This window comes from Terrapene carolina, unplaced genomic scaffold (assembly GCF_002925995.2).
Source record: "Terrapene carolina triunguis isolate 2854851 unplaced genomic scaffold, T_m_triunguis-2.0 Scaffold433, whole genome shotgun sequence".
Classification (NCBI taxonomy): Eukaryota; Metazoa; Chordata; order Testudines; family Emydidae; genus Terrapene; species Terrapene triunguis.
This window is the reverse complement of record NW_020664784.1, coordinates 512079-523478: the sequence shown is the minus strand read 5'-3', so window position 1 is coordinate 523478 and position 11400 is coordinate 512079. Positions and strand designations below refer to the sequence as shown.

The 11400-nt window shown below is 60.0% G+C and overlaps 2 protein-coding genes and 2 non-coding genes across 4 annotated transcripts; all 4 read left to right on the top strand.

Annotated features, from left to right (window-relative positions):
- The first annotated feature begins 82 nt into the window (after positions 1-82).
- Positions 83-4724, top strand: EIF4A1 (eukaryotic translation initiation factor 4A1). The gene is made up of 7 exons (XM_024201946.3): positions 83-518; positions 786-895; positions 1748-1891; positions 2247-2384; positions 2853-2942; positions 3427-3506; positions 3707-4724. Exons 1-7 carry the CDS (start codon positions 293-295, stop codon positions 3849-3851), a joined length of 933 nt encoding a protein of 310 aa, XP_024057714.1. The 5' UTR covers positions 83-292; the 3' UTR covers positions 3852-4724.
- LOC112108001 lies at positions 590-717 on the top strand. Its single transcript, XR_002908215.1, has one exon. It is a non-coding gene; the product is annotated as a small nucleolar RNA SNORD10 (small nucleolar RNA).
- LOC112108000 lies at positions 2509-2643 on the top strand. Its single transcript, XR_002908214.2, has one exon. It is a non-coding gene; the product is annotated as a small nucleolar RNA SNORA42/SNORA80 family (small nucleolar RNA).
- Positions 4725-6794: 2070 nt separating the features above from the next.
- Positions 6795-11132, top strand: CD68 (CD68 molecule). The gene is made up of 6 exons (XM_026658395.2): positions 6795-7041; positions 8640-9172; positions 9381-9500; positions 9644-9716; positions 10493-10660; positions 10920-11132. The coding sequence occupies exons 1-6, from the start codon at positions 6999-7001 to the stop codon at positions 11057-11059; spliced, it is 1077 nt and encodes a 358-aa protein (XP_026514180.1). The 5' UTR covers positions 6795-6998; the 3' UTR covers positions 11060-11132.
- Positions 11133-11400: the final 268 nt, after the last annotated feature.

Genomic DNA, 11400 nt, shown 5'->3' with positions numbered 1-11400 from the left:
CCCCCCCCCCCCCCCCCCGTGGTGTAAGAACGTGATTGCTTGGTAGGGATCAGCCCCACTTCCTCCCTTGCTACCTGGGCAAAGAGGCGTCTGATTGGTGGCGCAGCTCTTCAATCTAGCAGGGGGAGAGAAACGAGCCCCCATTCATCCCAGCGCAGGATCCCGGGTGGTGGCTGTCGCTGGTTCATGCTGGGGGCACACGGCTATCAGGGCTCGGTGCCAAGCGCAGAGATTCGGCCACCTCTGGGGCAGGGCGGCTGGTTACCCAGGGACCCCCTCGCCCGGCGCTGAGATGCAGCCACCTCTGGGGCAGGGGTGGCTGGTTATAAGGGGATCTTCCTCACTGCAGATCCAGAAGGTTGTGATGGCCCTCGGGGACTACATGGGGGCCTCGTGCCACGCCTGTATAGGGGGCACCAACGTCCGGGCCGAGGTGCAGAAGCTGCAGATGGAAGCACCCCATATCATTGTGGGGACTCCGGGCCGTGTCTTCGACATGTTGAACAGGAGATACCTGTGTAAGTTTTGGGGGGGATGTGGCAGTCCCCTCTCTGGGTGCCCCCTGGGCGGGTGGACCTGCCCTGTGTCTGTTCGCTGATGATTCCCCATGCGTGTCAGCTGATCCCAGTGCCGCCTGGTGCCCCCTGCTAGGCGTTCTGCCATCCGGGCCTGGCACAGGGGCTTCTGGGTGTGATCAGAGCTCTCCCGACTGAGAACAGCTTCTGGCTTGATCCCTTGTGGCCGACTACTCCCTCGCTCGGGCTAACGGCCGCCTCTCCCCGCAGCTCCCAAATTCATTAAGATGTTCGTGCTGGACGAGGCCGACGAGATGTTGAGCCGGGGCTTCAAGGATCAGATTTACGACATATTCCAGAAGCTGAGCGGGAACACCCAGGTGGGCTTGGAATCTGGGCGGACCAAGAACCAGCGTCTGGGAGGAGCTGGATCCAGAACTGGGGGCGGGGGTGTCATCCAGGCTTTGGGCTCGCTGGAGGAGACACCCATAATTGAGGGGGAGCCTAGAACTGGTTGGAGGGGGGGGTTAAGTATGGAAGTCTAGGTTATTAGGGGCAGGGTGTGTCTGGAAGTGGCAAGACCAGATTAAGTGGTAGGACTAGAAGCTAAACTATCCGTGGGGAGTTGAACCCAGCTGCAGGGATCTAGAACCGAGGAGCAGGACTAGACCATAAGGAGATGGAGTTGTCATGACGGGTCTAAACCCAAGGAGCAGTGGAATGAGCCGAGTGGCGGAAGAGGAGCTCTGAACCTAGAGCCAGGGCTGGTCCATAAAGAGTTAGAATTGGCAGTATTGGGGGGGTCTAGAACCCAAAGGGCAAGTCAATTGTGGGAAGGGGTAGGGCAGGGATTTAGAATCCAGGGGCTAGTCGGTGGGGAGCTGGAGCCGCCAGTGGAGGGGTCTAGAACCCAGGAGGCAGGAGCTAGTCGGTGGGTAACTAGAACCACCAGTGGAGGGGTCTAGAACCCAGGGGGCAGGAGCTAATTGGTGGGAAGCTGAAGCCGCCAGTGGAGGAGTCTAGAACCCAGGGGGCAGGAGCTAGTCGGTGGGTAACTAGAACCATCAGTGGAGGGGTCTAGAACCCAGGGGGCAGGAGCTAGTCGGTGGGGAGCTGGAGCCGCCAGTGGAGGGGTCTAGGACCCAGGGGGAGATGCTACACCTGTGAGAGCAGAGGGATCTCTGGGTGGGCAGGCTGGCAGCAGCGCCTCACTGCCCCCTCGCCCGCCCCAGGTGGTGCTCCTGTCGGCCACGATGCCCATGGACGTGCTGGAGGTGACGAAGAAATTCATGCGGGACCCGATCCGCATCCTGGTGAAGAAGGAGGAGTTGACCCTGGAGGGCATCCGGCAGTTCTACATCAATGTCGAAAGAGAGGTGGGGGTTGAGAGCCAGGACTCTTGGGTTCTCTTCCCACCCCAGCCGCATGGTCCTGGATTTATGGAGGGGTCCCTCCATGGCATCTCCATAGTGTACCCCATGCAAGAGCGATCAGCCCCCCGAACCATGGCCGCCCCAATGTCTCTGGGTCCTGGTCCCTGAAATGGGAGGCACACTGTAGGTCTGGGTTAGTGCTGTCTTGGGAGCAGGGGAGCTCTGAGCACTGGGGTGGAGTCTGGAGGCCCCAGTGGAGTGGGGAGCTGACTTTCCAGGGGTCCCCCACATGGGTGGGGTGGGGGCTGTCAGCCCTAGCCCTCCCCCCCACTGATCCTGTTCTCCCCCGCCCCCCCAGGAGTGGAAGCTGGACACGCTCTGTGATCTCTACGAGACCCTGACCATCACCCAAGCCGTGATCTTCATCAACACCCGCCGGAAGGTGGACTGGCTCACGGAAAAGATGCATGCCCGGGACTTCACCGTCTCTGCCATGGTACGGGGGGCAGGGAGGAGCCAGGATGCCTGGGTTCTCTGCCCCACTCTGGGAGGGGAGTGGGGGCTGGTGGGTTAGAGCAGGGGGGGACTTGGAGCCAGGACACCTGAGTCCCACCCCAGCTGCATGGCTGTGGATTTATGGTGGGGTCCCACCATGGCCCCTCCATAGTGTACTCCATGCAAGAGCAGTTGGCCCCCCTGAACCATGGCCGCCCTAGTGCCTGTGGGTCACGGTCCCTGAAATGGGGGGCACAGCTGTTTTGGGGGTCCCACAGTTGTGTGTGTGCCAGATTGAGCGCAGTGGTGGGAGTTGGGAGCCAGGACTCCTGGGTTCCGTCCCTTCCCCCTTCAGTGGCTGCCGGAAGGGGCAGGATTCTCCAGGAGGGGGTTGCCCCAGAGATCTGGGGTGGGGGGGTGCAGTGTGAGACCCCCCCCGCTAATGACCCTCATTATCTCCACTGCCTAGCACGGAGACATGGACCAAAAGGAGCGTGACGTGATCATGCGTGAATTTCGCTCCGGCTCCAGCCGCGTCCTCATCACCACTGACCTGCTGGTGAGGAGACTTGGGGGGGGCTGTGGGGAAGTGGAGCGGGGGGTGTAGCAGGGAGGGGGCAAACCCTGGGGGGGGTCAGTTATGGGGTGAGTTAATTTGGGGGAAGCTCCCTGCGGGCCAGTGTGAGGGGAATTTGGGGGCTGGGGTTGGGCCTGCCCTGTGCAGGGGCACTGGGGGGGAGCCGGAAAGATCCGGCCCTCTTAAAATGGCTTCTGTCATGTGATGGCAGCCATCTTAGGTGTTGGTGAACCCAGGTGTCCCGGGAGGGGCCCCCCCAAGGAGATTCCCTCTCCGCCCAGCCCCCCCATGCTGTATGCGGAATGTAGCTCCTTGGCACACCAAGGGGGGCTGCTCCGTGCGGCGGGCGCCCCCACCCCCGGGCCTCGGCCGCGGAACGGCAGCCCACAGCCAGGGCACGGGCGCTGCCCCACGTGTGGGGGGGCCGGGGCCTGAATGTTGGTGGTTCTTTCCCCCCACACCCCAGGCCCGTGGCATTGATGTCCAGCAGGTGTCGCTCGTCATCAACTACGACCTGCCCACCAACCGGGAGAACTACATCCACAGGTACACCCCCCCCCCCCCCCCCCCCCGCGGAGCCCCCAGGCGCCCCGCCCCCCCCCCCCCCTGCTCTAACCCACCAGCCCCCTTCCGCTCCCAGAGCCGGGGAGAACCCACGAGTCCCACTCCTCCTAGCCATGAGGCCCCAAGCAAGCCAGGGAGAGAACCCAGACGTCCTGCGCTCACCCCTTCTCCCCTCCCCCCAGGATCGGCCGAGGGGGGCGCTTTGGCCGGAAAGGGGTGGCCATCAACATGGTGACCGAAGAGGACAAACGCACCCTGCGCGACATCGAGACCTTCTACAACACCTCCATCGAGGAGATGCCCTTGAACGTGGCCGACCTCATCTGAGCGCCCCCTGGTGGGCGCCCCGGGCGCTGCCCCCGCGAGCCACTGTCAACGCGCTGGCTCCGGACACTTTTTTTTTAATTATTTTCCCTTTTTTTTTTTTTTTTTTGTTTGTTTTTTGTTCTTTTGAATAAATGTCACTTTTTGGAGGTGAAAAAAATCCAATTTAGTGTTTTGTGGCATTTCTCTTGTCTGTCCACTTCTCGCTCTCATGCCCGGAGGCCAAACCTGGGGGTCCCAGGCTCCGGATCCTCCTTAACTGGAGTGGGGGCATCCTGGCCTGTGGGTCCCCTCCACCTCCCCGTTTCCTTCATGTTCCTAGAACAGGGTGTGGCCAGACTCCTGGGTTCTCGACAGCAAGCACAGAACCCAGGCGTCCTGGCTGTGATGGGCTAGAGAGACGGCGGGGAGAACCCAGGCATTCCCTCCTTTAATTGGGGGCAGGTGGGACCCAGGCATCCTGGCTCCCCCTCCTGTCCCCTGTATCCGCTAATGCGCCCCCTACATCTTCCCTGGGATTTGCCAGGTTCTCTTCCCCGCTCCCGCATAGAACCCAGGAGTCCTGCTGTCCCAGTCCCCGAAGATCTGGCCATCTCTCTTAACGAGCCCCCCCTTCCCCAAAGCTACGCCACCCTGATCCTGGTGCTAAATCGAACTGCTTGCGAGTCGGACCTACCTCAGGGTTGGTAGCTGTTGGGGGAGGGAGCCCCCCAAATCAGTTGCCCCCAAAACATTAAGCTAGAAATTTCTCCCCCCTTCCCCCTGCACTCAATTTTTCCCCCCATCCAAAATTGTGTGCGACCTTTTTACTTTTTTTTGTATAGTATTTATTGAAAGGAAACGAACGTACCAAATAAAAATCTTCTTTCAAAATGGCAGCTGCTTTGGGTTGTGTTTGTAAAGGGGGGTGGCCCCTCCCCCCTGGGGGGGCTCAAGGCAGTTTGGCCAGCCCCCTCCCCCGAATCCCAGTTGGCTGGAGGAGGGGTGTCCTCTCTGTTCCTGCAGTCCTTTGCATGGCTAATCCTCTCCCGAAGGCATTGGTGGGAGGGGTGGGATCCCAGAGTTTTGCATGGCTAATCCAGGTGCATGGGGCGGGATGAGGAGAATCCCTTACCACAGCAGTGCCCTTACGAGCCAATATGGGGGAGTTCACACTGCACGGGGCTGCCTGCTTTTTTTTTTTTTTCTCCTTCCCTGGCCTTGCTGAGTGACACCTGGCATGTAGCAGTCCTCCCTCCTTGCCTCAGTTTCCCCACTGATACATTGAGCTAATACCACCTTTTGCAGGAGGGCCTTGCAATCTACTGACTAGAAGAGCAAGGGGGGGAAATTATAGCGGAGGGGCTGGTGGCAGCGGTGGGATCCCAGCTATTTCCCTGGCAGCTGGACTCATGAGTTGGGGGAAGGATGGTAAAGCTGCTCCTGCCAGTGTCCCCTGCTGCCCAATGGGGCTAGGAGTTCACACTCCTTTGACTCATAGCAGCCCCTGAGGCTTAAAAAAAAAAACAAAAAAAGGGTGATAGGCTCCTAATGTGACTTGGGGAACATGGCTGCTGTCCCCCCAAACAACACAGGAGGAAGGACAGGCTCCCACATACAGCAGGGCCCATTCTTTACTTCCCCGTTTGATAGAGCTTCTCCAGGAGTTCTCCCACTGCTGAAATCTTGTGGCGGGGAGTTCCGCGGGTGAACAACCGGGTTTCCTGTTCTACTAGGCTGTCGCGATACTTCGGCCAGCTGTACCTCCTGCGTCACGGGTAGGAGACCCAGAAGTTCACAGGGCCTGGCCTCTGTCCCCCAGCTTGACAGCATCGAACCCAGGTGTCCGAGCCCAAATCCACTCGGGGAGAGGGCCGATAGAACCCAGGAGTCTGGGCTCCCAGTCCTGCCCTTTTATTTGCCTTGAATCCCCCTGTTGCTACAACAGAGGTTGTAGCAGGACAGCTGGGTCCAGGCCCGGCTCCTCTGTGTGACTATTAGCCCCTGGCCCTCCTTAGCCCTCTCCCTGTTCACTGAGCGTCCTAATGAATCTCTCTTCCCCGTGGCAGCAGGGAGTTCCGCAGGTCTCTCGGGTTAGGCTTTAATAAGCTGGCAATTGGCCGGCAAGGAGATGCAGTGGCAGAGCATTCCCAAGGGCCGAAGGGGAGCACGAGCGGGGCCGTGAGGCTGCCCCCTGGTGGTGATAAGGCATAAGTTGCTTCCCTCCACAGCACCCCCAGTGGGAGACAGGAGCAAAACGGGCTGGGGCCCTGGTGCAGGTCAGAGGTGAGTTGTGCGTGGGGGGGTTGCAGCCAGTTCTGGGGTGGGTTCATCTCCTATCCCGCACTTTGCATCTAAAACCACCTGGGCTCCCCTGAAAGAAAACAAAGGCCAGCATGTCTCTCCCAGCCCCAGGCTACACAGCTGTTACCCCCAGCCCCCACTCCCCGAGCCGGGGAGAGAACCCAGGAGTCCTGGCTCCCACCCACCCTGCTCCAACCCACCAGCCCCCACTCCCCTCCCAGAGCTGGGGAGAGAACCCAGGAGTCCTGGCTCCCAGTCCCCCCTGCTCTAACCCACCAGCCCCCACTGCCCTCCCAGCGCCGGGGAGAGAACCCAGGAGTCCTGGCTCCCAGCCCCCCCAGCTCTAACCCACCAGCCCCTCCAGCTGCAGGCCAACCACGTGAAGGTCACAGGCCTTTCTTGGGGGCTGACTCAGCGTCGTCCACGGATCCTCATGGGGAACTGAAAGCCCTGAATCATCAGCCCCCTCTCCCTCCTGGCCTGCGGTCCGAGGCAGCCGGAGTCCGTCACAGGCACGAGCCCATCTTACGCGGCGTCCCGCCACCCCCAGCCCAGCCCAGCCCCAGGGCCTATGTCATCTCAGCACCTGTAAAACCAGCCGCCCCGCCCCAGAGGTGGCCGCATCTCAGCGCCGGGCGAGGGGTCCCCGGGTAACCTGCCGCCCCGCCCCAGAAGTGGGCGCATCTCAGCCTCGAGGACTCGTTATCTGTGCGTGTTGTTGGAGCTGGGAGGCGGGTGCGCGACCTTGGAAAGGGAACTGGTTTCGTTTCCTCCAGTTTATCAGTGAAGCGCAGGACAGGACAAGAGGGAGGCACGGAGCGAGGGACGGACCCGGGGACGGACGGACAATCCAGCAGCCTCTCCAGCATGGGGACCCTGGGGACCCTGTCCCTGCTGCTCTGCCTGGCAGGTAGGTGCTGCTCTTTTCTACAGGTGGTATCTCTCTAACCCACCGCACCCCACTCCCCTCCCAGAGCCGGGGAGAGAACCCAGGAGTCCTGGCTCCCAGCCCCCCCTGCTCTAACCCACCAGCCCCCACTCCCCTCCCAGAGCCGGGGAGAGAACCCAGGAGTCCTGGCTCCCAGCCGCCGCCAACTTCCATTTTACTTTGTTCACCTGTGCGATAAAGTCTGTTTTGCTCCGGGGTCATTTTTAAACAATGTTGGTTTTCCGCAAAGATTTGGGTGGGAAAAGGGGCATTTCCTGCCTGGTCGTCACTCACCCAAGCTGAACGAGTTGGTGGAGGCGGCTAAACGGAGGGGGGTGGGGGAGCTAAGCTCCCTTCCCCCGCCCCCAGCCCCCCGAAAATTGAATTTCCATGTTATTGTTTTCAGCAGTCAGCAGAAAACCGGCCGGGCATTTGGGGTTTGCTTGAGATCTTGGTGGGGAACCAAATATTGCCCCTCCCACATTTGGCACAGAAAAGACATGAAATTTGGACGATTCGGGTGGGGGGCACAAAGCCTCCAAAAATGTCCCAGCAGAGAGGAGATTTGTATTTATTTTTGTATCGAACCAAAGGTTAACGTTACGCAATTCTGACAGCGGAAATATTTTAAGATTTATAGTGCTCCGACTTGGCCACGAAAGCCTGAATTTGGGGTGGAAAAAAATGGGATTTTTTCTCTTTCCCCATCAGTCCCCCCCCCCCCCCAAAAAAAACAAGGACAATGTTCCTTTTCCCTGAAATGTTGGGTGAAAAATAAGCAAGAAAACCTACTTGATTTCAAAACGTGGATTTCAAAACACACATAAATCCATCATCCGCTAACAGATGTAACCCCACCCACCGTGTCTCGTGAATATCCCGGCAGCCAACAAGGTTATTTCAACATTTTCAGACCATCGCAATCTGCGGAATTGTCCTCAAAGTCCATTTTTTTGGTCCCGAAGAGAATGTTAAGCGGCGTTAACTCTGAAACCTACCGAGGGCACAATTGGAAACGAGCCACCAACACTGCTGCTACATGAAACATACCATCAGAGTGGGTGGCTGGACAACAAGGCAGGAAGGATTTTGCGGGGAGCTGGGGTAGGGGCTTTGCCCCCACCTTTCTACCCCACAGGACCTATATTCTTAAATGGGGTGTTAACTCTGATGGTACATTTCATGTAGCAGCTGGTGTCAGCTGAGAGAGGATCACTTAGGGGGCAGGATTTGAGGGCACAATGTAATTGTGGGGCCCGCATCCTTTGGAATATGGAGGATCGAACCTGGATTTTTCGGGGGTGTTAATTCTGGACCCTAATGGTGGCAAAATGACTTGGTTCCCTAAAGAAGGCGAGTTAAAAGATTGCGCCCAACATGGGCGTGGTGGGCAAGGGGGCAGACAGAGGGCAGAGGCTGTGGGAGGAGAGAAATTAGCAGCCGGGTTAGCAACGTGTGTGTTTACTCTGGACCCTAATGATGGCCACAGTAACACAACTAGCCATGGGAGGTGTATTCGTGCCCTGTATCTACTTTGGAGGTCTAATTGTACCTCCCCACCATCTTCCTCACCCCTCTAGTTTGCATCTCCGCCCTGCCTGGCGAGGGGGCCCAGGAACTCACCACGCCCGGCTCCGGGATCGAGGCCCCGTGTGACAGCGACGGCTGCCCCCGCCATAAGAAATCGGCCACCCTCGTGCCATCTTTCACCAAAACAACCGCCACCACCACCACGACCCACCGCACGAAGCCCCCCACCACGACCCACCCGGCCAATCACACCACGACCCACCACACGACGCCCCCCACCACGGCCCACCTGACCAACCACACCACGGCCCACCCGGCCAATCACACCACGTCCCACCCGACCAATCACACCACGTCCCACCCAGCCAACCACACCACATCCCACCCGGCCAATCACACCACATCCCACCCGACCAACCACACCACCGTGCACACGACCCCCCACCTCACCACGGCAGGCCCACCGGGGCCCCCGGATGTGGGGGTCGGGAACTACTCGGTGCGGAATGGATCGGACGTCTGCCTCCGGGTGCAGTCGGGCCTCCAGCTCTGGGTCCGATATGAGAACGGCTCCAAAGCGCAGGTATGGGAAAAGGGAGGCTAGTGGTTAGAGCAGGGGGGGCTGGGAGCCAGGTCTCCTGGCTTTTCTCCCCGGCTCTGGGAGGGGAGTGGGGGCTGGTGGTTAGAGCAGGGGGGCCTGGGAGCCAGGACTCCTGGGTTCTCTCCCCAGGACTCTTGGGGTTCGGGGATGAAGGTGATACCAGGTCACCCAACTTCTTTCTCTCTTCCAGCTCTGGGGAGCTTTTGCCGTCCAGCCGAACCACACCAAGGTGTCGGGAAAATGCTCCGACGAGTCAGCCACCATGGAGCTCACCTTCGCTCAGGGCTTCCTGCACTTCACCTTCGTAAAGGTACCGACCGGGGGGGCTGTGGGGCAGGGAGCGGGGCGGGGGTTGTATAAACAGCTGCTGTGCTGCACCCCAGAGGTGGCTGCATCACCGTGCTGGGCCAACGTTGAGGGTCCAAACGTCTCCTGTCCCTTGTGTCTCCCCAGAATAAAACCCAGAACTCCGTCTACCTGCACGAGGTCCGAGCCAACCTGAGCATCCAGTTCCCTGGGGCCACACGTGAGAACCGGGGGTCGAGGCTGTGGGGGGGAAGGTTGGGAGGAGTTGGGGGAAAAGTTTAGGGCAATGGAGCAAGTTCAGGGTCTCGGGGTGACATTGGGAGTTCAGGGTTGACTTCAGAGGTGCCTTTGAGGGGTTGGGGTGACTTTTGGGGGCTCGGGGGTGATTTTGGGAGTTCAGGGGGTCGGGGGTAACTTTGGGGATTTGGGGGAGTCAAGGTGACTGGGCGTCAGGGTGACTGGGTATTTGGGGTGACTTTGAGGGGTTAGGGTGACTTTTGGGGGGTTGGAGGTGACTTTGGGAGTTCAGGGGAGTCAGGGTTATTGGGCGTTCGGGGTGACTTTGAGGGGTTGGGGTGATGGGGGTCAGGGTGACTTTGAGGGTTTAGGGTGATGGAGAGGTCGGAGTGACTTTGAGGAGTGGGGTGACTTTGGGGGATCAGGGGGTTGGGGTGCATTTGGGGAGTCGGACGGCTTCGAGGTGACTTTGGGGGGTCGGGGGTGATTTTGAGGAGTCGGGGTGACTTTGAGGAGTTCGGGTGACTTTGGGAGGTCTAGGGGGTTGGGGTGACTGGGGATTTCGGTTGACTTTGAGGAGTCAGGGTGACTTTGAGGAGTTGGGGTGACTTTGGGGGATCGGAGGGTTTGTGGTGACTGGGGGTTTGGGGTGACTTTGGGGGGCTCGGGGTGCCTTTCAGGGAAGGTTCGTGGCTCGTGGTCGGTGAGGTGGGTGATTTGGGGGGCTGGCTCTGATCTCTGCCCCCCTTGCCGCCCCAGAGAGGCAGTTCACGGTGCAGAACGCCAGCCTGCGAGAGTTCGAAGCCCGGCTGGGGCACTCGTACCAGTGCCAGAACCGCAGCCTGGCGCTGGGCCCGGCCTTCCATCTTGACGCCCTGCACGAGCGGATCCAGGCCTTCGCCCTGCCCGGGGGCGGCTTCGGGGAAGGTACCGGCCCCCCTCGGCCCCAGATCTGCCCCCCACAGTCTCCCTCCTGGCCCCCCATTCCTGCCCCTTCACAGCCCCACGCTCAGCTCCCTCTCCCAACCCACATCCCCTCTGCTGCCCCATAAACCTCTCTCCCCCTGCCCCCCCATTTCCCCCTATCTGAGCCCTGCCCTGCCCCATAGCCCTCTTATCTCCCCCTGCCCCCCACCTCCCAGCATAGCCCCCCCCGGTCTCACCCCCTGCCCCTCCTCTCTTGCAGCCGAGCTGTGCCCAGAGGAGCGGCACAGCGCGCTAGTGCCCATCATCATCGGGGTGGTTCTGCTGGTCCTGATCCTGATCATCGTCATCGCCTACTTGGTGGGCCGGCGCAGGGCCCGGGGCGGCTACCAGACCCTCTGAGGGGCCGGGACACTGGGGGGAAGGAGGGGAGAATGGGGCCTGTCCCCTCTAGGGGGCACCGGCTCCCACCCGGCCCCAGGGCGGGGACTGGCTGGCTCGGGGGTGGGGGCAGGGAACGGGGTCAGAGATCCATGTATTTTATTTTACTGATTAAATAAATTTGGGGTTGTTAGTAAATACGAGGACGGCTCAGTTACTGTCCGTGCACCGGCTCTTGGCAGCATCCCAATGGGGTTACCCGCCCCGCCCCGCAAAAAACAGCCCCCCCCATAACAATTCTGTTCAATAATAAATGGGGATTATGTCTCCTGGTCTTAAGGAGATGCAGCCACCTCTGGGGC